Genomic DNA, 26431 nt, shown 5'->3' with positions numbered 1-26431 from the left:
ATGTTAACCTGGGGGTCTATGGGAGTGGCACGCACGCACGCACGCACACACACACACACACACACACACACACACACACACACACACACACACACACACACACACACACACACACACACACACACACCTGTGCTTCTCCTGACTGAAGCAAAACACTAACAAGCAGGTACCTACGTTGTACTGCGAGTGTCGCCTTGGCAACTGCCATCGAGGAGCGAGCAACATCCCCATCAAAGTTTAATTCCCTTCAGCCCACCCCACCCTACCCAACCCTCCCCACCCCACCCCACCCCACCCTACACAAAACACACTCTTCCTTTCCCTCCCTCCCTCCCTCCCTCCATCTCACCCTCCCTCCCTCCCTCCATCTCACCCTCCCTCCCTCTACCACACCAAGCAGCTTGTGAAACCACAATGTGTCCACCGAAACTGACACATTTCCAAATAGAGGGCTCCACAAAAAACTTCCTCTTCTAAGAAATCTCTCTGCTGAACTAAAAACTATTTTAAATATGTTTCTGTAATCATCAATGGAGAACCGTCACTTTATGCTGCATGCTTGACTAAAGCATGCTTCATCTCTCTCTCTCTCTCTCTCTCTCTCTCTCTCTCTCTCTCTCTCTCTCTCTCTCTCTCTCTCTCTCTCTCTCACTCTCTCTCTCTCTCTCTCTCTCTCAAAAAATGTTCTTCCTCTCGCGCAATTCCTCTTTTAGTAAACACGAGTTTTGCATTTCATCTCCTCTCAACCAAACATACTGCAGCATTTCATCTCCTCTCAACCAAATATACTGCAGCATTTCATGGCCTCTCTACTAAATATACTTCCTCTTTTTCCCTCTCCAGTTAAACTGTAACACAGCAGTTTCATAACTGCAGTCTTGCTAGCTCAACTCTTACAGCCCCAAACTGTGTGCGGCAGTCTAACTGAATAAAACAGAATGTTCTTTGGCTCAAATCACTGAATTACTGTCAGAACTGTTCACTTTTGATCCTTGATTATTTATTACATACAGTACGTCGCTTTGAATCAAAACGATTGATAAATGAATCAAATGTTTAACTGAATAGTATTCCACTTTCGGAGTTTCTGTACTTTCTTTCCAGAATTAGATCAACTGATGTTTGTCGGTATATGTGTTTGTGTGTGTTTCAGTGTGCTTTCCCAGGCATGGTTGTGTATTTCTGCTTGTGTGTGTGTTCATGTGTCTGTATTTGCATGCATGTATGTATGTATGTATGTATGCCTGTGTGTGTGTGTGTGTGTGTGTGTGTGCCTCTACCCACATTTGCATGAGTAGTTGGCGGTCGACCAAACAGGCTGACAACAGAGATCTGTTATGCGCAAGTGCGACAGGAGCTTCACATCCTGACAGATGAAACAGGGTTTTGGTCGATCGTGGAGTATTCGTGTGGGTGTGCAGACTGTTGCCGTCTAACAGGTAGGTGAGACGTTGTCGTCGGGTGAAGTCAGTTTGAAAGGTGGCTGACGTGTTTTACTCTTTTTGAATGTTTGAGTTTATCGGTCAAAGGATGTTGTGACACCTCTAACAGGCTGGAAGTGCTATTGTACTCATCTCTCTCTTTCTTTCTTTTTCCGTGGCACTGACCATCCTCCCTTTGTACTTCCATCGCTCACTATGTCATTTCTCCTCTTTTTCATCCCTCCATCCTCTTTGACTCACTTCTATCTCCTCCACCCATGCCTCCTCCACCTAACTCCCCTGTCTCTCTCTCTCTCCCTGACTCGCCCTTTTCTCCCTACCTTTCTCTATCTCTACCCCCCATTCCTCTTTCTCCCCCACCTCTCTCTTTCGCCACCTCCACCTCTCTCTCTTCCACTCTAGAATGGAGGCTGTGGGGAAGTTTGAATACAAAGCCACGGCCAACGATGAGCTGAGCTTCAAAAAGGGAGATCAGATGAGGGTAACGTTCAACACATTCCCCTAGTACACACACACATACACACACAGAAAACCGATACCACACACAGAAACTATTGTCTGATAACATCGTTATAGTTCCAGACTTTTCATTCTCTTGTAAATAATTTGTTATTGTCTAGATGACTTCCTACTAGCAAGCAGCTTACTGTAGGCCACATGCTTTATTTCCTAATAGAACCATGCCATGCAACTGTATCCTAGTGTCGCTACATTTGATAACTGTTTCACACTAAAGGGGAGTCATTCTGTTCCCAGGGTCCTATGTTACCAGCTCTGCATAGCACATGATGGGAACCTGAAAAAGATGATCCCAACCTCTGTATTTGTTTAGTTTCATATGACATGGACTAGTGTGGAAACTTGTCAAAGGGGTTTAGTGTTTTCCCCTGCACTGCCACGTGGATCTCAAGAGCATGAGAATACCAATAACCCTTAGTTCCATTAAAAACTAGGTAACATTTATGAAATATCTCCAGACGAAACAAATTTGACTCCAATACAATATAGCCATGCTACATTTGACTGAATTATGCTAACAACATCATGCTACAGAAACTGAAGGACCATGCAAACTTAACTCATGTTAATTGTATCGTTCTAAAAGTATGGTGCTAACTGTTTGACCATGCTAACTTAACTCATGCTAATTGTATCATGCTAACAGTATGGAGCTAACTGTTTGAACATGCTAATTGTATCATGCTAACAGTTTGGCGCTAACTGTTTGAACATGCTAATTGTATCATGCTAACAGTTTGGCGCTAACTGTCCGTGGTGCCATTGTAACAGCCTCATGCTAGCCTGTGTCATCCTGCAGATACTGGGAACCACTGATGAGTGGTTCAAAGCTGAGATGTGCGGAAAAGAAGGCTTCGTACCCATGAACTACATAGACATACATCTTCCAAGGTACTGGAGATATGACATCATCCCCAACTTCCTCTACGGAAACTCTTCTCTCCCCCATTCTCTCTCTCCCCCATTTTCTCTCTCTCCCCCATTTTCTCTCTCTCTCTCTCTCTCTCTCTCTCTCTCTCTCTCTCTCTCTCTGTCGCTTTCTGTGTCTCTCTGTCTTTCTCTGTCTCTCTCTCTCTGTCTCTCTCACTCCCCCCCCCGTGTCTCCCTCCATTCTGTATACATCTACTATCTACTGTATACACCTACAGTATATAGTAGAACATACCGTCTATATTGTCCATGTGTTCACCTTTTTCCTGGTTGGACTAAAACACACACATTCTCTGTCGAGGACTCAGACAGATGCCCCCCTCTCTCTCTCTCTCTCTCTCTCTCTCTCTATTGGCATGACAGTTCGGGTTGAGCAGTATTGCCAAAGCAGTCCATATTGAAAGGACATTTTAACAAATATATCATAACATTTAACAAGGTGTCTAACAATAATAATATGGCAAAATAACAGTAGCATTGTAAGGTTAACAGTAACACATCGATGCATGTTAATATACAGTTTTAACAGTCATACAGGGTTGGTTCACTGTCCCTCGTTGTGGCATTGAGAGACATATCTAGCGGCAGGGCTTGCAGTAGGCCCTTCGCCCAGAGATATCCTTAATTTCTCGTTTATATCAAGCTCTGTGTAGTTTTCAATTAACTGGTTACATTTTTCCAGATATTGATCTCTTATACTTATATACTATACTTGTAACATTCAAGTAGGAAATGTTTTTCTGTTTCAAATACAGTGCCCAAAGATTCTGTACTCTTTAGGTAACCAGGTTTTTTTTATGTCTTCCTTTTTCGATTGCAAGGGTGTGTCACTCATTCTGTATTTTATGAGCAGCTGTCTCTGCTCTATGTCCTTGACAGTATATAGGTATTCAGACATTTCATGGTTTCTATTCAGACCCCGACAACAGTGTAATTTGTTTTGTGTCTTGGTTTCTTTTTCACAGTGTTCTAGGTAGGAGTTTTTGTTTTCTGTTGTGATTAGTTTAATTCTGTTTGGTGTTAGTAAAGGTGAAGAAGGTGTGCCGGGTGGTAACTGGTTTGTTGGTCTCATAACCAGCTGGCACAGGGGGCTCCTCTCAGGGTTACCTTCATGGACTGCAAGGGCTTTAGACTGGAGTGTTTCCTCAGGACTGGATTATGAGTGTTACATTTTAATGAACTTTTCTGGATTTCTAATGTTAAAGGGAATCGGCCTAATTCTGCACGACATGCGTTTGTGGGGAGTTTTCTTTGAATATTTAAAATATTTCCACAGAAATCAGCATGTAGAGTCTCTATTGGGTGCTTTTCACAATTATTGAAGTCTAGATGGCTGAGTGGGCCCCATATCTCACTTCCGTAGAGAGCAATAGGTTTAATGATACTGTCGAATATTTTACACCAAATATTAATTGGGATGGTTATTTTGTAAACATTTTGTTTATTTTATTTGATCTCTCTCTCTCTCTCTCCCCCCCCTCTCTCTCTGTCTCTCTCTCCCCCCCCCTCCTCCCCTCCCCTCTCTCTCTCTCTCTCTCTCCCCTCTCCCTCTCCCTCTCTCCACCCTTTCTAGCTGGTACCAGGAGAACACCAGTCGGGCGGAGGCCCAGGACAGCCTGATGCCCAAACCTCTGGGCTCCTTCCTCATCAGGGGCAGCCAGAGCACTCCGGGGGACTTCTCCATCTCTGTCAGGTGTGTGTGTGTGTCAGGACATATGCGCATAAAATCTGCAAGAAAAACCATGAATCTATCCCACACCACCTTACTCTTTCGTGCCCCTCCCTCTGTCTCTCTCTCTCACCTCCCTCTCCTTCCCTCTCTCTTTCACCTCCCTCTCCTTCCCTCTCTCTTTCACCTCCCTCTCCTTCCCTCTCTCTTTCTCTTTCTTCCCCCTCCCTGTCTCTCTCTCTAACCACCCTCTCTCTCTTTCCTGCCCCTCCCTCTGTCTCTCTCTCTCTAACCTCCCTCTCCTTCCCTCTCTCTAACCTCCTTCTCTCTCTCTTTCCTGCCCCTTCCTCTGTCTCTCTCTCTCTCTAACCTCCCTCTCCTTCCTTCTCTCTCCTCTCTCCACACTCTCCCTCTGTCTCTCTACCCCGTCTTGTCTCTCCATGTCTCTCTCCTCTCTCCACCCTATCCCTCCGTATCTCAGACACGAGGCCGATGTTCAGCACTTTAAGGTGAAGATGGACAGCAGGGGGCAGTATTACGTCTGGACTGACAAGTTCCCCTCGCTGAATAAGGTCAGTGTTCTGTTCACTTGTGAGTTGCTGTCATTGGTATTGTATTCTCACAGTTAGGTCTCTGTTCAGTTTCCTTACTAATTGCAAGCTATTATAATGCACTGTTATTGTTAATGGTGGTGGCATATTGAATTGCAACCAATTTGGTTCAATCAGTCAGTTTAACAAGATGTAATTTCCTCTGGCTCCTCTCCACAGCAGATTCTAATCTCACTGTCCATCCGTCTAAACTTTGTATCTGTTTCACGTAACGTGAGTTGTGCTTAAACGCTCTGAATCAAAGTTTGGTTTCTTTTCTTTCCATGTGATGCAAAGCAGCTGGTGGAGTTCTACAAGAGGAACTCCGTCTCCAAGACGAGCAGGATCTGCCTGTTGGAAATGGAACCACACCACCAAAGGGCCGCATCGCAGAGTCTACACCCAATACCTAACCTGCGCCCAGCCCAAAGTCTAGCCCCAATACCTAACCTGCACTTAGCTCAAACTCTACCCCCAGCACCCTACCACCCCCCTGATCCTCTCCCACCTCCACAGGTAGGGAGTGTGAATAGTGTATTTGTGTGTGTTTGTGTGTGGTGCGAGAGTGTGAAACCTGTGTGTGTATCCTCACCTCCACCTGTGTGTATCATGTGTGTGTTTGGTCTGTTTGTATTGTGTGTGTGTGTGTGTGTGTGTGTGGTATTGTATCCTGGATGTTTATCGAGTGTGTCTCGTACCGTGTGTGTGTGTGAGTGTACCGTGTGTGTGTATATCGTGCTGTATCCTGTGTGTGTATTGAATGTGTGTATTGTACTGTGTGTGTGTGTGTGAGTGTACCGTGTGTGTGTATATCGTACTGTATCCTGTGTGTGTATTGAGTGTGTGTATTGTACTGTGTGTGTGTGTGTGTGTGTGTGTGGTATTGTATCCTGGATGTTTATCGAGTGTGTCTCGTACCGTGTGTGTGTGTGAGTGTACCGTGTGTGTGTATATCGTACTGTATCCTGTGTGTGTATTGAATGTGTGTATTGTACTGTGTGTGTGTGTGTGAGTGTACCGTGTGTGTGTATATCGTACTGTATCCTGTGTGTGTATTGAGTGTGTGTATTGTACTGTGTGTGTGTGTGTGTGTACCGTGGTGTGTGCATGCACCATGTGTCACCTCACCTCCCTCCATGTGCCCCAGGCCGTGCCGTCGTGCCCCTCGGAGCAGGTGAAGGCTCTGTACAACTTTGTCGCCGAGGAGAAGGACGAGCTGGACTTCAGCGCCGGTGACATCATCGAGGTCCTGGAGCGCTCCGACGTGTCCTGGTGGACCGGAAGGCTCCGTGGCCAAACCGGCCTCTTCCCCTCCAACTACACCACGCCTGTATGATGGAAGACACTGCTGTGTGTGTGTGTGTGTGTGTGTGTGTGTCTGCGCGCACGCGCGTGTGTGTGTGTGTGTGAAGAGAGAGTGTTTTTCGGTTTGATATCTTTTTCTTTTCTTTTGTCGTCAATCTCTTCTTTGAAATGTTATAGGATCGGTTGTGGGGAAGTTTTTATCAATGATTCCTTTTTTATTTTATTTCAGACATATTGGTCCATGTTAGATTTTAGGTTAGATTATAAATTATGACTACTTATATTTAATTTTTTATTCCCCTTAGTAATAGCTAGACCCCCCTTAGTATTAGCTAGACTTTGCTCCTTTTGTATAGTTAGTCCACATATTTAAGTTCCAATATTCCTATGTATGTATGCACCTCCCTGCCAAAGTAAATTCCTTGTTTGTGCAAAGTCTCAGTTTAACTTACGATCTACATGTAGCCTACATGTACAGTAGGCCTACTTCTGCCAAATAAAACATATTTTTGTGTAGCCTAAATCGCTGTCACCTACTCATAAAAGGAAGTCGTTTCTTTTTGCTTTTAACACGTGTAGAATCTCAGAAACTTCGCCTGCCTTGTCCAAGCTTGTCCCACTTTCTGGAATTTTCCAGGAAAGCCGTGGCAACACAATAATCTTCGTCACCAGCACATACACAGCAACACAGAAGTTAAGCCAACTTTCCGTCACCTGAAGGTGTTTCTGATCCGACACGGACCCGCCTCTTGTGAAAGGTAGAACACAGTTCTTCCTTTTAGTTTACTTATGCTTATCGGTATACCTGTAGCCAGCGTCACGCAGTCTGTAGGTGACTGGGAAGTCAGACTTTGGGTTTCTAACGCGGCAGTGAGGCGGACCTGACAGCCATGGCCGAGTCACAGATTATGTGCATGGAGGACGGCCAAATTAGCGCCACTGTTCCCGAGGACATACCGGCGTTCTACTACAGCGAGTTACAGCGAGCAGCAGTCGAGGAACTTTTGAAGAACGGCGACGGCGCTTTCAAAACACGACTGAAAGATGACAAAGCCGTAGATTTCCTTTCAGCCCGTGAAATCAAAACGTTACGGGAGATGTTCATAGCATACGAGATGGCAACGGTGGAGACGTCAGAGGCTGAGGAAAGGGCAAAGGCAGAGGCAGAGGCAAAGGCAGAAGCCAAGCCAGAGTCTTCAAACACAAACGATGCCAAGGCGGATTCCGGTGTCCATTCCACGTATTGGCCGCAGCTCTCGGACACAGAGGTACCGCCGCTCGACATTGGTTGGCCCAACAGCGGTTTCTTCAGAGGAGTCACGCGGGTGACAGTTCACACCCACCCACCCAAAGACAACGGACCTCACATTAAAGAGATAGTCCGCCGACTCATCCAGGAAGCAAACAAGGTGAGGTTTATTCACTTATATAGCCTTTTTGGATTTTACACTTATATGTAGCCTACTAGAAATGGGCCTACTTTGAGTTTTGCCGGTTGTGTAACCTACAAGTTTTACTTAAAATCTTAAACGAGCTAGAGCTAGAAAAGAAAGCGTACACACTCGCGCAAATGCACGCACTAAAGAATGCGACAAGGTTCTAATGTATGTGTTTGTGTGTGTGTGTGTGTGTGTGTGTGTGTGTGTGTGTGTGTGTGTGTGTGTGTGTGTGTGTGTGCGTATCCATGCCTGGACCTGGTTGTAAAGGAGTTTTTCAGGGAAGTCGTCCCCCCCCCCCACACACACACACACGCTACACACCCGTTCTGGTCACCATAGCAATGCCCATAGTGGCCTGCCTGTTTGAGTGGCCCTCAGCAGCACAGACTCACGCCTCACCCAGTGTCCTGCTGTGTGACTCACTCAGTAGAGTTCTGTGGTGTTTGATGTGAGCCCAAGGTCAGAGTTCGGTCTCCTGCACACTGTGTACGGTATGATATTTATTACAGCTGACTTGTACACACTTTAGTTAACTCCCCCACCCTTCCATCATCACCTGCAAATGGATTGTAGTAATCGTTAAAACGTTTACTCTGTTTTTGAATACATTTTTCATGAAAGGTTCAAGTTTCTGTGATCATAGAGAAAACAAGACCTTGTGTGTATACACTTCATGATGGATGGATGTATACGTTTGACAGTTCTCTGATTTAAATAGCAGCAGGGTATTTTCCCCTATGAGCAAACCTGTTTGTGAAGTTCATACTGGAACAGTGTCTGTTTGTGTGTGTGTGTGTGTGTGTATGCATTCCTCACTAGTTAATTGTTTTGGTGAAGTAGCACACACATTGTCACCATCATCACGACACAGCTACTATGTGCTACTCTTAACGCGATCGTTGCAGAAACAATTAATACTTTTTCTGTTTTGTGTGCGGCAAACACACACACACACACGCACACACACACACACACACACACAGAGATAAGACAGTTGGTACAACAGGCGTAGTTAGATATTGACCTAATCAGGTTAGTTACTTGGCCTTAGAAGATGTTGGTGTTACAGTGCATATTGTAAAGTATATAGGACACTAAATATACAAGGTAATCACTAGAAGATTTGTAGTCAGTTACACTGAACACAAAACACTTCAATTAGTAGAAGAATAAAAGTAAAGACAATTATTGGCAAACAAAAAAAACATTGATAAAAGTGGCACAACAGTTTGTCTGTTGGCAGGCTCAAGGGATCACCACAGAGCATGTGCAGAATGAGTTACAAAGCTCTGTCTCTGATTGGTGCAGTCTGACATGTTGCAATGGCCCCAGGTCTCCCTGTGGACTGACATGACATCATGAGCATGTCTTGGCGAAGGAGAAAGGCAAAAGGACTGTCACTGTTGGAATGTGTGTGTGTGTGTGTCTGTTTGTTTTGCGTGTGTGTGTTTTCCCAGTGTGTGTGACTGGCAACATGATGTGTTTGTAGTTAGTTCAGAGAGACGGCAAGCACAGTCAGCACCAATGAGAAGTGCTTTAAATGGCTTTAGGTCAGCTCTGAACCAATGAAAAGTGCTTTAAATGGCTTTAGGTCAGCTCTTAACCAATGAGAAGTGCTTTAAATGGCTTTAGGTCAGCTCTTAACCAATGAGAAGTGCTTTAAATGGCTTTAGGTCAGCTCTGAACCAATGAGAAGTGCTTTAAATGGCTTTAGGTCAGCGGTAGAGCACGTATACATTTAGCTTCTAAACTAACCCCCAGCATGTAAATCTTTGCTAAACACATAGATGTTTTTATTTATAGTTATAGATGTTTTTATTAATAGTTATAGATGTATAGCAGGGGTAGGCAACCCTTGTCCCGGAGAGCCCCTGTCCTGCATGTTCTAGATGTTTCCTTGCTCCAGCACACCTGATTCAAATGAATGGTCATTACCCGTCTTCCACAGAGCTTGATAACAACCCATACATTTGAAATAGAGGTTGCCTACCCCTGATGTATAGTATTGTTGGCTGCTGAAGAGAAAGGTGGATTTCTATCTTTCTGTGGTGCAGGGAGCGGTAGATTAGCGACAAAGAAAGAGAAACCAGAGGAGAACCGGTATAGGGAGGTTTTTTGGAAAGGTTAAATGCAGGAAAGTTTTAGAAACTCATCAGGTTTTTTTAGTTTGTCTGTTTTTCTAGGCTGGATTTCTCTCTGCTTTGTCAGGCTCTGTCAGATCACAGATAGTGAGGGAGCGGGCTTGTGTGTGTGATTGCGTGTGTGCGTGCGTCTCTACGTCAGCTTGTAAACCTGTACACCACCCAGGGTGTTGAACATCCTGATGGAGAGGCTCCGCCCCTTAGTGCAGGCCGGAGGTGGTGTCAGAGAGTTAGAGCTGTATCATGGGTTAAAACACGAAAATAACACGTTGTGAAAATATCCAACAGTCTGTCACTGTTGTTGAGGCGTTGTTGTCAATAAGCTTCAAATTCAAGTCTTTTATCGTCAGGTACACAGAACAACACAAGGTCAGACTGGGGCACTGAAATTCTTAAGACAAGAAAACGCAAGCACCTGGCATAACATGACAAAAGTACACAAAACATAAATTACATCTATGCTAAGCTTAAATAAGTAAACCTCCTAAATATACAGATAAATATACAAATACAATATGCTAAACCCTAAATACACGTAATAACCTATTGCTAACCCTGTAAACCTATTCTAAACTAAGTGAAATACAGTGAAGTACAAAAGTGCAATATTAGTGTAGCTGAAGTGTAGCTGAAAGTGACCGTGTGTAAAGTGACTAGTAAGAAGCTTCAAATGTAGGATTGAACCTCTCAACCATGCGGCATTTCTAATGAGGAGATGTTTGCCCTCCTGTCCAGGTGGTGGCGATAGTGATGGACCTGCTGACAGACATCCAGATCCTGCAGGACATCCTGGACGCCGCCTCTAAGCGCTCCGTCGCCGTCTACATCCTATTGGACGGCCGCGGCGTGCCTCACTTCCTGGACATGTGCAGTAGACTCCAGCTGAAACAGCAGCACCTCCAGGTAGGGGGATCAGTCTGTGTGTGTTTGACTGTGCGTGCGTGCCTTTGTGTGTTTCTTCTGAGTTTTATTTTTGTGTTGTTTTTGAAGTGTTTTAGTATATCTATGATATGTATCTATCTATGTGTGTGTGTGTGTGTGTGTGTGCAGAGCCTCCGTGTGCGTTCCCTACAGGGGACAGGGTTTGGACTGTCCTTTGGAAGGCTACCTGGCTCCATGTGCTGTAAATACATGCTGGTGGACGGAGACAAGGTCATGTTTGGGTCATACAGGTGAGGGCAGTGTGTGTGTGTGTGTGTGTCTTTGTGAGAGCATATGCCTGTGTGTGACATCCACACCCCTCACCCCTCCCTCTCTCCCCCAGCTTCTCCTGGGCGTCCTCCCGCATGGACCGCAACATGATCACCGTCATGAGCGGCCAGGCGGTCGACGTCTTCGACCGCGACTTCCGCGAGCTCTACGCCGTCTCCGACCCTCTAGACCTCTACAAGGAGTTCCACATCCGGCCGGGCCCCGGCGCCGCCACCCTGGCGCGGGCGCGGACGGAGACCAAGCGCCCACCGTTACCCGCGACCACCTCCCGCTTCCAGGTCTCCCTCGGAGACTCCCGGATGGCCGACTTAAAGGTCCCCGCTCACAAGTACCACAACCCCAAATACGCGCTGGTGTTCGGGGACATGCCGGGTCAGAAGACGCTCTCCCTGGCCGACCTGCCGGGCTTGGGGGAGGTGACGGGGAGTTCCCAGGGGGGCGGGGGGGCGGAGGCGGAGGAGGCTGAAGGGAGTGAGGGGCAGCTGGACAGGCTGTCTCCTCTGCCCTCGGACGACCGAAAGGTCGAGGGCTCGAAGAAGCGCTTCAGTTCGCTGAGAGGTAAGCTCTTCAGGGGCCGGGCGTCCAGTAAGAACTCTGTGGAGGGGAACGGGGAGTCGGAGACGGAGGACAGCTTTGAGGTTGTGGTGAAGATGCCGGGGAAAGGGAAGAGTAAGAAGTTGTCAAAACAAGGAGCCAAGAGTGCCTCTCTACAGGCCGTCAACAGCATGCACAACTCTGACAGTAAGTTGGGACGGCTGTTCTGGTTTGGAGTTACTGCTGAATGTGCTGCGTAGCTACTTTACACTCCGTTCCTTCTTCTTCAACTCCCTCTTTCTTTGTTGTTCTCTCTATTTCCATCTATCCTTCTCTCTCTCTCTCTCTCTCTCTCTCTCTCTCTCTCTCTCTCTCTCTCTCTCTCTCTCTCTCTCTCTCTCTCTCTCTCTCTCTCTCTCACACTCTCTCTCACACTCTCTCTCTCTCTCTCTCTCTCTCTCTCTCTCTCTCTCTCTCTCTCTCTCACACTCTCTCTCACACTCTCTCTCTCTCTCTCTCTCTCTCTCTCTCTCTCTCTCTCTCTCTCTCTCTCTCTCTCTCTCTCTCTCTCTCTCACACTCTCTCTCACACTCTCTCTCACACTCTCTCTCACACTCTCTCTCTCTCTCTCTCCCTCTCTCGTTTTCTCTCTTTCTCTCTCATTTTCCCCAGGCGGGGAAAAAAAGCGGTCAAAGAAAGGATGTACACAGTCCTGAGCAAAGCTGATTGGTTGATGAGTCCAGTCGTTTCTGGCCATTGGGCCAAAACCTGAGAGGGGCCTGGCCATACTGTATCACTCCACCAATGGCCTTCAAGAACACCTGGAGAAGATACTGTGCAATACTGTTAATATCTTTATGAACCTGAAAAGGTAATGTTTACAAATAAGCCTTAAGCGTGTGTTTAAAGTGCCTTGTGACAGAGGTAGACAACAGACCATAATTAAACTGACACATTAATATGGCACAAAAGTATTGTCTATGTGAAGGAATTTAGTTGTGTTATCCACATGAATGCAATGAATTTCTGGGGTGTTGTAAAAATATAATGTCTGTTCAGTCTACTGCATGCATGACCTTAACTTGTCATGTTGTCATACGTTTATTTGATAAGGATCATATACTGTGATGTGACGAGAAGCTCTGATAAAAAAATATGTTTTGAAAACTCTTCCTGGTGTCTTTTTTATGGCACGTTCAAGGGAGGTCATGGGTCATGGACATTGTCATGGAAACGTACTGCTTTTGTGGGATCACTCTGCCCCCTGCTGGTAGAAGGTATATGACAGTTAAGGGTTTGACCTGAAACCTGTTTGTTTTTCATCCTGGTGCCTTTCTGTATCAGAGGGTGGAGCAAGAGCATGCTACGAATATGTGACAAGTCACTTCCTTCTCTCTCTTTCTCTCCCCCACTCTCACACTCCCTCCCCTTCTCTCTTTCTCTCTCTCTCCCTCCCTCCCCCATTTCACTCTGACATCTGTTTATCCCCCGACCTCCCCCCTCTTCCTGTCAATGGTGTGTTTCAGGTCCTCTCTCTCTCTACCCCACCCCTTCTCTCAGTGTGTACTGTACGCAACAGCCTCAGCAGTTCTCATGCCTGGAGGGACACAAACACACGAGGCCTGGAGGGGAGGGGGGGGGGACACGATGCCTGGAGTGGCAATGTGGTGTGAGGCAACACACAAACAGGAAGTCACATGCACAAAGGAAGCAGGGGCCCAGCACGGCAGGACAGTGTTCTGAGGAGGCGGAGCCTAGGAGGCGGAGCCTCGTGAGGGTTCAGGCAGGCTCTGTGTGTCTGACAGGCACACAGACGTGTCCGGAGGCACGTCGGCCCCTGTGCTGTTTGGAGGTAGTGAGGGACACAGTTTGAGAGGTGGTCAAACGTGAAGGGGTCGTTTCTTTGACGTCAGTGTCATTTGAAAACAGTGCATCTCTAAGGCTGTTAGTAACGAGGGGTTAAAGTGAGTTTGAAATTACTTTGTTTGGACGCTATTCCTTTTCTGACCCACAGGGGGCTCTTCAACATATCTGCTCCTCGGCAGCTACTGGGTGACCCGCCCCTCACACACACACACACACACACACTCACACACACGCAACATAGGAGGAAGTGAGAGGATGTTGCCATGCGTGTTCAACTGGAAACTCAGGTGTCGTTACTTATCACGGTGACAGCCATCATACATTTACACCACAACAATGGCCTCCGTTGCTGCGGTTCAATAATTTATTTATCAAAAACATCATGATACCACAACCCAGCAACAAAAGAAACAATACCAATGAAGAGGCATTCTTAGATATAAAACACTTTAGCAGACATCGCAACAGTAAAATTTGCTAAATATTTTCTCCACACACACGGATGCAACAAACAACCTGTCCGAGTCAACACTATTTCTACTGAAGGAAAAACAGGGTCCAGTTCTATTCAATTAAATGCACAGTTAAATGCACAGTTAAATGCACAGTTCTGGTTTTACGTGAGGGAAGTCCACTGCTGCTGAGCCTTTTTGTGCGGCCAGCCCAAAAGAGAAGTGACAGCGTGGGTTAAAGACAAAATAATCTATTTTCTGATCTTGAACACACATACACATCACACATTACACACACACACATCACACTCCGACGAGAAACTCAGCCCGCGCCCCATCTTCCTCTTTTCTGGTCCGGGCCACAGCCAAGATGACTACAGCGGTTTCCATAGTGACAGTGAAGTGACAGTTTCAACAACCGTTTCAGATTCCAGCATTTGAACAGATCCCGTTTTGAAAGCAGCCTTCCTGGCGTTGTTGTTAGGGTCTGGAGTTCAGGTCCAGTGGAGATTCAACCGTCCCAGAGGGCCTCAGTGACTGTCTTTGATTCAGTTCAGGTCTGAGTGCCAGCTGTCACACACACACACACACACACACCCTTTTTACCAGCTAGGCTCTCTCAGGTACACACACACTGCCTCAGATTCAACTCTACTTACTCATACAGAGTCAACTGACTCAGATTCAACTCTGCTCACTCATACAGAGTCAACTGACTCAGAAACAACTCTGCTCACTCATACAGAGTCAACTGACTCATGTTCATATCAACTGCCAGTCCACACAGTTCTCGAACAGGTTCCAACGAATCGGTAGTTCCAGAGTGGTGTTCCAGTAGGTGTAAACGATTTTTGTTCCCAGAGCTGCAGTACCGTGGGTGGTCTGCAGGGGGCTCTGTCCAGGGAGGGGGGTGCTCTCACTCCTGGGGTGCTTGGCTGATGACCTTCTTCTTGCGGAGGGACACCAGATCGTAGAAGGGGTCCTTGGTGATACTGGCTCTGTTGGATAGAGGAATGTGTGGGTTGTTAGTGTGTGTGTAGATGTGTGTGTGTATGTGTGTGTATCAGTGTGTGTGTGTGTATGTGTGTGCATGTACATGTGTGTATAAGTGTTTGTGTGTATACAGTAAGTGTGTGTGTATCAGTGTGTGTGTGTATGTATGTGTGTGTGTATCAGTGAGTGTGTATGCGTGTGTGTATAAGTGTGTGTGTATAGGTGTGTGGTGTATATAGGTGTGTGTGTATCAGTGAGTGTGTATGCGTGTGTGTATAAGTGTGTGTGTGTGTGTGTATCAGTGAGTGTGTATGCGTGTGTGTATGCGTGTGTGTGTGTATGTGTGTGTGTATCAGTGAGTGTGTATGCGTGTGTGTATAAGTGTGTGTGTGTGTGTGTGTGTGTGCTGACCGGATGGCCTCTATCCAGGAGTCTCTCTCCACAGCCGAGGCAGCACAGATGGAGTAGGACTGGTGCTTCCCTTGCACCACCCTGCCGTCCGTCTCTGTCTTACACGCCTTGATCTTCTGACCCCTGCTGTTGGGGTTGAACAGCTCCAGGCAGTACTAAACGAGACAGAGCACGTCGATTCATCCATCGACTGGCAATCCGTTCAACACACACGGATAAACACACACACACACACACAGACCAACACACATACCCAGACATGCATTCAGACACACACACACATGGACACAGAGTGTGGTAGCTTACAGGTTTGCGTGGGTAGTGCATCTCTCTGACACACAGGTTCTCCAGAGGAATTATCCCCCTGGGCTCCTTGTCCTGGAGAGAGAGACAGAGAGAGAGACAGAGAGAGACAGAGAGAGAGACAGAGAGAGAGAGAGAGAGAGAGAGAGAGAGAGAGAGAGAGAGAGAGAGAGAGAGGAGAAAGAGAGAGAGAGAGAGAGAGAGAGAGAGAGAGAGAGGAGAAGAGAGAGAGAGAGAGAGAGAGAGAGAGAGAGAGAGAGAAAGAGAGGGAGAGAGAGACATACAGAGAGAGAGAGGAGAAAGAGAGAGAGAGAGGAGAGAGAGAGGAGAGAGAGAGAGAGAGAGAGAGAGAGAGAGAGAGAGAGAGAGAGAGAGAGAGAGAGAGAGAGAGAGAGAGAGAGGTGGAGGAGAGAGAGAGGGTTAGTCCAGAGGTCTGGTATAGAAGTGCACCCAGTAGATCAGGGAGAGAGAAGGGGGTCAACTCACCGTGGTGAACTCAAAGTAGTACAGGCAGTTATCTGTGAGGATGAACCACCTTCTCTTCCACGTCTTCACCCTGCCCCCTGAACACACACACACACACCTCTATGAAGCCCATACAAACCTGCGATTCACAGGCCTTCATACACTATTCAGCACCAATGATGAAACTCACTTGAACCTCCCCATGACCCCACCTTCAGGAACTTTCCCTGACCCCCCCCCCCCCGACCTCTCTCGACCTCACCCTGGACCCCCCTAAACAGCCCCTGACCCCCCTGACCCCCGGCAGGCTGTGGCAGTCTGTGGCAGACTGTGGCAGACTGTGGCAGGCTGTGTTACCCAGCTTCAGCAGCCAGCCCTCCCTGTCGGGGTTGAAGAAGGTGTGGGTGAGGTCGTTCCCATCATCCTCGGGGATCTTGAATGGCTCGTTCTTGATGCTGTCGTACAGTTGCTATTGGACGGGGGGGGGGGGGAATGACATCACTGCTTATTTTTCGGAGAATGGTGGGAGGATGCCCAGATTCTTTTGTTTTTTTTTCATCAAACTCACTTTTTTAAAACATACTGCCATCACGCATGTGATGAGTTTCCATGACAACCAAAATCCCCTACTTCCACATCGTGGAGATCCCATTTAAATCATAATTATCTCCACCCAATAAACTATTATGCCTTCTATGTGTGTGTAAATACAATCGTGACAAGTCACATTACAATAGCTCTAAGTCACGTGACATGGTGCCAGGGTCTGTTGTTGCGCAGCCCTTTCTGGTCACGTGACCTGAAGCGTGGCGTGTGGTTGGGCGGCGGGCCTCACTGTGAGCAGCTCATTGGGCAGGTCTCCTCCGTTGTTGATGCCTCTGTTCATGGAGACGAAGCGCTCCAAGGTGGTCTTGTCCTTCACGTTGGGGTTGTGGAGGCTGGTGTTCAGCATGATGATGGCGAACGACAGGATGTAGCAGGTGTCTGGGGGACACACACACACACAGAAACACACACACACACACAGACACACAGCAGAGCTGGCTGAAATCATAGATCTATGTATACAGTATATCACAACAACACAGACACAAACCACCAAACTGACAGACAGGAAGCTGACACGTGTTTTCCGTGTGTGTGTGTGTGTGTGTGTGGTGTGTGTGTGTGTGACAGAGAGAGAGGTCTACCTGTGGACTGGAAGACGTCAGAGTTGCAGTGACAGTAGCGGGCGGCGAAGGCCTCCATCATACGGTCGATCTTCTGAGCCTCTCCAGGGAGACGGAAACTCCACAGGAACTGCCTGAGGCCCCCCCACACACACACACACACACACAACCACACACACACACACACACACACACACAACCACACACAGATAGAAACACACACACCACACATGCAATAATTGAGACACAAGCGCACACAAAAATCTAAGTTTTCCAATCAGTGATTAGATCAGTTATAGACAAGACTGCCATTCATAGACGCAGAACGTGAGTTATATGTGTGTGTGTGAGTGTGCGTGTGTGTGCGTGCGTGCTGTCTACTAGGTTCTGGCTAATTAGCAGCAGCTGAAGCTGTGTGATGAGGAGAGCAGCAGCTCACCGCAGCGCCTGGACCAGGTTGAGGTCAGAAAACTCATGGAGGTCCACGAAGGCCTTCAGGGTCTGTAGGTGTATCTCCTCTCTACACAAACACACACACATCAACATCAACCCTCTATTTCTCCTCCCCCTCTCCGTCCTCCTCCACTTCATCCTTCACTTCTCCCCTCATGCTCTTTTCCTCCTCTCCCTCTCTCTTGTCCTCCACCTCTTCTCCTTCTCTGCCTCCACCTCTCTCTACTTCCTCCTCCTCCTCCTCCTCCTCCTCCTCCTCCTCCTCCTCCTCCTCCTCCTCCTCCTCCTCCTCCCCCTCCTCCTCCTCCCCCTCCTCCTCCTCCTCCTCTCCCTCCCCCTCCTCCTCCCCCTCCTCCTCCTCCTCCTCCTCCTCCTCCTCCTCCTCCTCCCCCTCCTCCTCCTCCTCCTCCTCCTCCTCCCCCTCCTCCTCCTCCTCCTCCTCCTCCTCCTCCTCCCCCTCCTCCTCCTCCTCCTCCTCCTCCTCCTCCTCCTCCTCCTCCTCCTCCTCCTCCTCCCCCTCCTCCTCCTCCTCCTCCCCCTCCTCCTCCTCCTCCTCCACTTCCCCCCCTCTTGCATACCTGTCTCCCAGGAAGTCTCCAATGGCCGTCTTGTTAAGCCCGTCCTCCTTGTACAGGAACTCTGCTATTGGCTGAGGGCTCCACACCAACAGATTGTTGTCTACCAGGTAATTTATACCCTGCACACAAAACACACCCATTATACAAAGTGATGAACACACACAAACACACACAAACAAAACATTCAGAGCTACATCTATTACTAGACAACATTGGAGTTACATACAAACTAATACAGCATGTGGTTACACTTCATTTGGGTTCAGTAGCTCAAGTTATTCCACAAATTAAACTTGACATGGGAGAGGTTGGGCTCTACAGGAATAAGTGGATGTTAACATTGATCTTGTTTTAGTTGCACAACCTTCAACAGTCCCTTACAACATCAGATTGGCCCTCACACACACACACACACACACACACACACACACACACGCTTGGTGCTCCTTCACACACACACACACACACACACACATCCCTCCCCCATACTGTACCTTGTTACACTTGTGTAATAAGCAAACTCTAAGCTATCGCTAACTCTTTGTGCTATTTATTGGAATGCTATTACATATTCAGTGTTTGACTAGATGCATGGTACTTACAGTAATATTGGTCATTGTACGTAATTCTGTGTTTTTGGTTTGCGACACAAAATTGTTAGTGGTTAAATAGACACACACATGCAGTGTTCATTTTCAGTTGTGGCTCGTAGATTTGTGTTTTCCTTGTTTCGTTATGATCTCATATTTCCTGAGCTAATTCTGGTAACAGTCCGATAAAGGAAGTCTGCATGCACGGTATGTGTGAATGTTTGTGTGCGTGTGCATGTGTGTGTGTGTATGTGTATGTATGTGTGTGTGCGTGTGCACCTGTGTGTGTATGTGTGTGCATGTGTGTGCGTGTGTGTGTGCATGAGTAGACTTCCTGTATCAGGGCTGCCACCAGAATTAGCCCAGAATACCTTTTAAATCCCAATTCCTTAAAACCTCTTTCTCTTCCTCTTTACACCAACACCGTAACCAGGGTAAAGAACAGTGTACCAGTATGTGACACAGTGTGTGTTTGTGTGTGTGAGGGGTGTGTGTGTGTGTGTGTGTGTGAGGGGGAGGGGGGGGTGCCAGCTGAGCTCTATGGTCACTATGGTTACTCGGTCAAGGTTGGCTTCACCGTCATCTCAAGAGAAGAAGGCCAAAACGGCGATGGTTAAAAAATAAACACTTACAATATATGTATGTGTGTGTGTATGTATGTGTGTGTGTATGTATGCGTGTGTTTCTTTTTAGTGGTTTTCAAAGTCTATGGGTGAGAAGGTCATAGAACTAAAATTGACATCCGGCACCCCTCGACACACACACTCACTGAACGTCTTATTCAACCAGGATGTGTCATCCGTCTAGCTCTCTCTCTCTCCCTCACTCCCTCTATCTATGTCTCTCTCCCTCTCCCCCTCTCCCTCTCCCCCTCTCCCTCTCCCCCTCTCCCCCTCTCCCTCTCCCCCTCTCCCTCTCCCCCTCTCCCCCTCTCCCTCTCTCTTTCATTCTTTATTTCTCTGTTTATCACCTTTTTGGGGTCCATGTTGAATTTCTTCTTCCCAGAGTTCAGCTGCTTCCCCCTCTCTAAGGTTTTACTGCAAGATACAACAAACCTCGTAAACAGGTAGATCTCTACCTTGTAAGCAAGCTGATACACCACAGCCTTGTAAACAAACACATCTAGCACAGCCTCGTAAACAATTACATCACTGCTTTGTTAATGAGCAACAAGGTAAACAAAAATGTTGAAGACAGGGATTGAGGTATGGACATATAGATGATCAGTCAAGAAATGTATGAGTAAGGACTTACCCATTTGTGTGTGTGTTTGAGTGTGTGCGGTGTGTGTGTGTGTGTGGTGTGAGAACACGCACCTTTCCTCAGTAGATTCAAAGTCTTGTATTTCTGCCATGACGTTGTCTATATCCAGCTTCAGTCGCTAGACATGACAGAGGGGAACATTGAATCATCCTGCAATGTGTGTGTTTGTGTCGTAGTGTCTGTTTGTGTCTGTGTGTTAATGTCAACGTGGTTGTATGGTTGTGTGTGTTTTATGTGTGTGCACACATGCATGTGTGTGTGTGTGTTTGTGTACATGCCTGTGTGTGCACGTGTGTGTGTCTACCTGGATTTCATCCAGGAGATCTTTCCGGTGCATTTTCATGCTTTCAATCTCCAGTCTCTCGTCTGCAGTGAAGTCTGAAGACACTGTCCACCCACCACAACAACAGCAGAGTGAAGTACAACTACAATTTTACAAGTCAAACTGTTTGTTAAGGTGCTGTCAGGAAAGATAAAGACAGAGAGGGAAGTAGAGGGAAGTAGAGGGAGGAGGGAAATGAGGAAGAGGAAGGAAAGGAGAGAAACGGCAGCTGTTTTGGTTATCTTGGCCTGGTTGTGGTTAGCTTAGCTACGGGTGTTTAGGTAACCTTCAAGTAGCATACGCCCTTCCGTCAACTAGCACACAACGAACGACCCGAAGCATGTCTGAACGGACACTGAAACTGTCACTGTTAAACTGACGAGTTTGATTGACGGGTTGATAATATCATGCTTCAGCAATACACACACGTACACGCACGAACACACACACAGCTGTCACCATCCTTAAGAAGCGATTTTTTCTTTTCTTCAAACATCAGATAGTAGGTCAGCTTTGTTAAATTCACTAGGCCTAAATAAAAACATTGTTGCATCATTGTTAGTATTAATCCGTGGGCCCGTTTCATACTGTTAAAAATAAATAGGCTGATTGCCCTTTCGTTGAGTCATTCATTTTATAGTAGGCTAACTGAGGCAAACATTTATTATAAAATAAGCTCAAACTTACCCATTTGGCACTCCGTAGGCATTGACAGCCGACAAAACGCGGAAATTGGAGAGCAGTTACTTCTGTTAAATAAATAGGACCACTATAACAATTGGATTGTAGTAAGCAAGTAGACCGCTTTGAATTGTTTAAAGTCAGTTGTGAGAAATCCGTCCCGGTTGCAACACCAGCTCGTCCCTCGCATCTGGGCTTCTTGTGATGGTGGGTGTTGACAGGATCAAAGTTTAGCCTTCCGTAAATGACCATCACTCACTCATTCTCTGTCTGCTTGACTCGCTGACAACCACAGATGACGATCCGTAACTTTTAATGGAGCCGCAGTTTGAGTTGTCTGAGCCGAAGCACAACTAGAAGCACAACTAGGCTTCACGCGTGGAGATGAAAAGATACAGTAAACATATATTAGATTTATGGATTCATTAACGGTTCTTAATTATATTGAGATGTAAGCTGTCTATGTCTGAATAGATTACGTCACGCCGACTGAAGTCAGCGGACAAGGGTTTATTACCCTAAACTGCCATCTCGTGGGCATTTACACTAAAGCAAAGTGCCAACCTGGAAAAACGTGACCAAATGACCTAACGTCTTTATGTGGACGCATTTGAGACTGTATGTTGATTTTTTCTCATCAGTAAAATATAATGTGAGATGTAGATACACTTAAAGAGAGAGAGAGAGGGGGGGGGGGTAGAGAGAGATAGGACCTGCTGGTATTCTGGATTGACTGGTAGGTGGCATTCAACTCTGTATAACTCGAGACAACTATCAACTCTGCAGAAGACTTACCTCTGCATGCCTGCACCTCATCCATCAATTGTACATTGCGGGACAAGTTATGAGGAGTAGCGTGAGAGCGTGAGAGCTGGTTGAAATGTGTGTGTCTCACGGTGAATGCGTGAGACTTGAGAGCCCTAGTGACGTCCATGAACATAACCCCACACGTGCATGCATGTTTAAGATTGTGTTCAGGAGTGTGAGTGACCCGATTCAAATATATAGTTGTTTTTAGGCTTCCACTGTGCTTGATAACGACCCATTCATTTGAATCAGGTGTGTTGGAGCAGGGAAACATCTAACTTGCACAGTGGACCCTGAGGACCAGGATTGAAGACCACTGGTCGATAGGTACTATTTATACTTTGCTGTGAATAAAGGCCTCTCTTAAATAAAAAATATGGACTGTGATATGCACACCCCCTAAATTAATATCTGTCACCAGGGAACCAGCTCAGTGTGACTGCGTGTGCAAATGTGTTAGAAGAGATTTGACCAGATTATGTTAACATTCTTAACATGCATATATGCATACAGTTTGGTCATGTGTGTCTATTTAAAAACTTTAGTTTTATTATTTCAATTTTACGCACACGTATCAGTCTTTCATTCTCTGTGTCGCTGCAGTCCTGATTAAATTACATTTAATCATTTAGCAGACGCTCTTATCCAGAGTGACTTACAGTAAGTACAGGGACATTCTCCCAGAGGCAAGTAGGGTGAAGTGCCTTGCCTAAGGACACAACGTCAATTTGCACGGCCATAAATCAACCTGGCAACCTTCTGATTAATAGCCTGATTTCCTAACCCCTCAGCCATCTGACCCCTCCTGATAATGTCTAAGCTGCAGACACAAATAAGCGTCATCATAAGATGAAGAAAATCAATGTTTTTATTAATTTCACAAATGTGGAAACACACACACACTCCAAGGCGTCCGGTTGTTGCCGTAGTGACAGGTGCTCTGCGTCGCTGCACACACACACACACACACACACACACACACACACACACACAGAGTGATGAATGACCAGAAACATGTAGTTCATGCAGGGAGATCAGAGATCTCTTTAATTCTGGTTAAGAAGCAATATCAGATTTCTTCATATGTTTTTTTTTAAGACATTTTTTCATTTTTTTTTTTCAAGGCCAACATACTTCTTGATTTGCTTGATTTGAGTACAGACATTAAAAGAACGCGGTGGTGTGCCACAGACTTTGCTATTGTCTTCTAAATGGACACCATAAATGATATTATTGGCCTTGTCCACCACACCCCCTCCCGAGTCTCCCTGTGAGAGAGAGAGATAATAGAGTTCAGAAGGATTTATATGAAAAACAACTCATGCAATATCTCAGTCAGGTTTATGAAACATTTCTATTTACGTAAGATGATTCTGTTTAAGAAAGAGGGGAAATTGTTTCCCTATACCTTGCCGGCATCCTTTCCTTTTCCTTTATAACAAAGGTTATTCTTTAGGGAACCGATTTTGAATGGGCAAAGCATTGATGGTTTCGGACAGGGGACCACATTCATGTCGACACACTGCAAGTGCTTAGCCTCAATGTCTTCTGCAGGGATAGAGACAACACAGAGTTCAGAGTCACACATCTCCATGGAGACAACACAGAGGTCAGAGTCACGTAACTCCGTCCAGAGTCTGAGTAATAAATGTTCTTACTTTGCCATCCTACAAAGCCTTTTGTTGAAAGAATGTGTCCGGCCAGCTGGATGGATGTGGGAGCAAGAGTCGGCTGACCACCGTCGTTACACTCCGGGAGTGAGACAGGCGTGATGCTTTCAGGCGCAGCACTCTGAAGTTTCAGTAAGATTATTTCACCATCGCGGATGTTTTCTTCATCGTGGAACCACTGAATTTCTGAGATGGGAATTTCAGTAAACTGCTGTCCTCCGTGAACACTTACGTGCACATGGACCTCCCTGGTAGAGGGCAGAGTCTGTTACAAGAAGCATTTTTGATGGCGTGCGTTCGATACTTACAGCGCATGTGCATGTTTGACCGGTGATAAGCGCAGCGTGTTTTGGAAATTAGTGGAACTTCTTGGACAACACAAAGCAGTGATGCAGGAATGCCATCTATATTACAATAATTATAGGCTTCAACAAATATCTTTTGTTTGAAAATTACGTTTGGAATTCTTTCTTTTTTTAATGGCACATTTATTCAGTTCCATTTGTTATATTCAAATATAGGGGGCGCGGTAATGTCATAAATTCAGGGGAGAGTCACACGATTTAGCCTGACGTTGTCATCCTCATAATTCTAGTCAGAATATGAGTCTGAAAACTCACCGTTGGGCTGTGACTACGGGGCGTGTTTCAACCGAACTCGTAAAACAAATGCCTCTACGCTCAATTGGATAGACCTACAACCAATCAGAGCAACGTAATATGTTGTTTGTTGAAAACGAATTCAACCCAGGGGCTCTTTTGTGACGTGGGTGATTACGTTACTGTTGATCATCTGTCCCTCATCGTATAAAGCCCGCTCTGGCAATTTCATTGGTCCGTCCCGATTCTGGGTTTTCTGTAGTTGTCCCCAATACGAGACCCTCCAGACCCACTTTTTTTGTGGGCGGGAAAAGTTGGGCTGGCAGCCAGGCTACACACGATTATAAATGAGTTGTCCTTTTACATGTAGCAGGAAGCCAATGTATTCAACGTTCCGATGGTACGAACATTCATTTATGCAGAAAACAATGTTTCCTGCCAGCTTTAGAGCACTCGGTAATCTGCAGTCGTTTACAATTATTAGGAACTAATGCGTTATCGTGACATGCCTAATGCAAATACACATAGTGTATATTCAAATAGTCATTACAAACACTGATGAAACGAAGGAAAGGGTCATTACATTAAAAAAAATAATGTCTTACTCGTTATATCTAGGTCCACTGGCTGCCCCTGGTTATGACAGGTGGCCACATACTTTTCTGCCAAAGTTGAACCATGAAGCTTGTCTCCTTCCAAATGGTCTAGTTTCTCGAGTCAAACTTCCAAATCTTTCATATTTTGTTCCTAATGTTGAGGAATAATGTTCTTCATTAACATTACATTATTTCTATTAGAAAACAAGGCTGTGTCTCTACTCCTCCCTGTGAGCAGAGTAACCACAGCCTGTCCGCCCTGGGTTTACATTATATTTTGTCATTTAGCAGACGCTCTTATCCAGAGCGATTTACAGGAAGTACAGGGACATTCCCCCGAGGCAAGTAGGGTGAAGTGCCTTGCCCAACGTCACAACGTCATCAACGTCATTTTTGTACGGCCGGGAACCGAACCAGAAACCTTCTGATTGGTAGCCCGATTCCCTGACCGCTCAGCCATGTGACCCCTTGCCAGGTTTACCCCACCCCCTCCCTGGACACACAGTACAAGCAAACTCACCAGCCCTTCTTGTCCTTGGGAAAATAACACTTGGCAGCTGTCAGCACCCACTCTGCATGGATGAGGGAACCACCACACAGATACTCAGAAGGATATGTGTTGTGGTGCTTGTACAGATGGACGTGGTACAGCCTTTCGGTGGCAGCACAGTCATATCCTCCAAGGATCCTCTTCTGATTGTAGCTCAATGTGCTCTCTGTTTGGAGAGAGAGAGAGAGAGAGAGAGAGAGAGAGAGAGAGGGGGGGGGGGGAGAGAGGGGGGGTCCATCATATTAAACACATTTACACAGTCATAGTTAAATCATTCTTACAGAAGAAGATTTGAACAAGAACAAAATGTTTCAATTAGGAATAGTTGGTTTATTGAAAAGTGCAACTTGATAATTGAAAGGAGATGTTGAACTGCAGGTTAGCACTGAACAAATACATCTGTCATTACACAACAGAACCATCATCAGTTTGACCATGATCAACACAAGAATCAAGAGTCCCTGCTGAGGTGGACCCCCTGTGGAGTCAGAACTGAGAGCTAGACTCACCTGTCCAGAGGAGGAGGAGGAGGAGGAGAGGTGCTCGAGCCATCTTCGTCTTCTTTCTTCCCAGGAGATGATTCTGAATCTCTGGACGGATTCTGGCGTCTTTTTACACGTACTCTGTCCCGATAGCACCATGCACCTCCACCAATCACCTGGCTCCAGGTTGTCCTGGCAGTTCTATTGGCTGAGCTACCTGTTCATGACTGTACATGGGAGGAGAGATGAGAAAAACTGCCCATCCTTCATTATTCAAGAATTCATATATCTACCAAATACTGTAAATATATGTTTTAACATTAGGTAACGTTTTCGACCTTTTGTAGTATCTTGAGTCATCTTATTAAAGTACAATATGTAAGACGTGTATCTACTGAGA

At 46.3% G+C, this 26431-nt stretch overlaps 4 protein-coding genes across 4 annotated transcripts; 2 read left to right on the top strand and 2 right to left on the bottom strand.

Annotated features, from left to right (window-relative positions):
• The first annotated feature begins 1340 nt into the window (after window positions 1-1340).
• On the top strand, window positions 1341-6852 carry grap2b (GRB2 related adaptor protein 2b). Its single transcript, XM_084686038.1, has 7 exons — window positions 1341-1439; window positions 1845-1923; window positions 2761-2852; window positions 4465-4584; window positions 5042-5132; window positions 5451-5666; window positions 6298-6852. The coding sequence occupies exons 2-7, from the start codon at window positions 1846-1848 to the stop codon at window positions 6484-6486; spliced, it is 786 nt and encodes a 261-aa protein (XP_084542164.1). The 5' UTR covers window positions 1341-1439; window position 1845; the 3' UTR covers window positions 6487-6852.
• Window positions 6853-7145: 293 nt separating this feature from the next.
• sack1fb (scaffolding CK1 anchoring protein Fb) lies at window positions 7146-12948 on the top strand. The gene is made up of 5 exons (XM_084686037.1): window positions 7146-7864; window positions 10771-10938; window positions 11086-11207; window positions 11300-11988; window positions 12454-12948. Exons 1-5 carry the CDS (start codon window positions 7346-7348, stop codon window positions 12495-12497), a joined length of 1542 nt encoding a protein of 513 aa, XP_084542163.1. The 5' UTR covers window positions 7146-7345; the 3' UTR covers window positions 12498-12948.
• Window positions 12949-13997: 1049 nt separating this feature from the next.
• Window positions 13998-21590, bottom strand: cyth4b (cytohesin 4b). Its single transcript, XM_084685846.1, has 13 exons — window positions 21334-21590; window positions 20629-20711; window positions 20378-20442; window positions 20032-20098; window positions 18472-18590; window positions 17880-17960; window positions 17462-17574; window positions 17107-17255; window positions 16629-16740; window positions 16293-16369; window positions 15810-15881; window positions 15504-15658; window positions 13998-15097 (listed from the first exon to the last, which is right to left on the bottom strand). The coding sequence occupies exons 1-13, from the start codon at window positions 21353-21355 to the stop codon at window positions 15016-15018; spliced, it is 1197 nt and encodes a 398-aa protein (XP_084541972.1). The 5' UTR covers window positions 21356-21590; the 3' UTR covers window positions 13998-15015.
• Window positions 21591-23051: 1461 nt separating this feature from the next.
• Window positions 23052-26101, bottom strand: LOC146237489 (cationic trypsin-3-like). Its single transcript, XM_084686053.1, has 5 exons — window positions 26059-26101; window positions 25520-25715; window positions 23793-24052; window positions 23543-23682; window positions 23052-23402 (listed from the first exon to the last, which is right to left on the bottom strand). The coding sequence occupies exons 1-5, from the start codon at window positions 26099-26101 to the stop codon at window positions 23241-23243; spliced, it is 801 nt and encodes a 266-aa protein (XP_084542179.1). The 3' UTR covers window positions 23052-23240.
• Between the last annotated feature and the right edge of the window lie 330 nt (window positions 26102-26431).

Source organism: Hypomesus nipponensis, chromosome 21, assembly GCF_054491055.1.
Source record: "Hypomesus nipponensis isolate SF chromosome 21, ASM5449105v1, whole genome shotgun sequence".
NCBI classification, from domain to species: Eukaryota; Metazoa; Chordata; class Actinopteri; order Osmeriformes; family Osmeridae; genus Hypomesus; species Hypomesus nipponensis.
The sequence above is the reverse complement of the archived record's forward strand: the minus strand, read 5'-3'. Positions and strand labels throughout refer to the sequence as shown.

Coding starts and splice junctions, on each gene's coding strand:
- cyth4b (XM_084685846.1), bottom strand. CDS start 21,355: ATGCCTACGGAGTGCCAAATGG. Junction 20,099..20,377: donor TTTGAATCTACTGAGGAAAG/GTGCGTGTTCTC, acceptor TGTATCTTGCAG/TAAAACCTTAGAGAGGGGGA. Junction 17,961..18,471: donor GGAGACTTCCTGGGAGACAG/GTATGCAAGAGG, acceptor GTGTTTGTGTAG/AGAGGAGATACACCTACAGA.
- sack1fb (XM_084686037.1), top strand. CDS start 7,346: ATGGCCGAGTCACAGATTATGTGCATGGAGGACGGCCAAATTAGCGCC. Junction 7,865..10,770: donor TCATCCAGGAAGCAAACAAG/GTGAGGTTTATT, acceptor CCTCCTGTCCAG/GTGGTGGCGATAGTGATGGA. Junction 11,989..12,453: donor CAGCATGCACAACTCTGACA/GTAAGTTGGGAC, acceptor CATTTTCCCCAG/GCGGGGAAAAAAAGCGGTCA.
- LOC146237489 (XM_084686053.1), bottom strand. CDS start 26,101: ATGGCTCGAGCACCTCTCCTCCTCCTCCTCCTCCTCTGGACAG. Junction 25,716..26,058: donor CCTCCTCCTCCTCTGGACAG/GTGAGTCTAGCT, acceptor CTCTCCAAACAG/AGAGCACATTGAGCTACAAT. Junction 23,403..23,542: donor AAGGAAAGGATGCCGGCAAG/GTATAGGGAAAC, acceptor TCTCTCTCACAG/GGAGACTCGGGAGGGGGTGT.
- grap2b (XM_084686038.1), top strand. CDS start 1,846: ATGGAGGCTGTGGGGAAGTTTGAATACAAAGCCACGGCCAACGATGAG. Junction 4,585..5,041: donor GACTTCTCCATCTCTGTCAG/GTGTGTGTGTGT, acceptor TCCGTATCTCAG/ACACGAGGCCGATGTTCAGC. Junction 5,133..5,450: donor AGTTCCCCTCGCTGAATAAG/GTCAGTGTTCTG, acceptor GATGCAAAGCAG/CTGGTGGAGTTCTACAAGAG.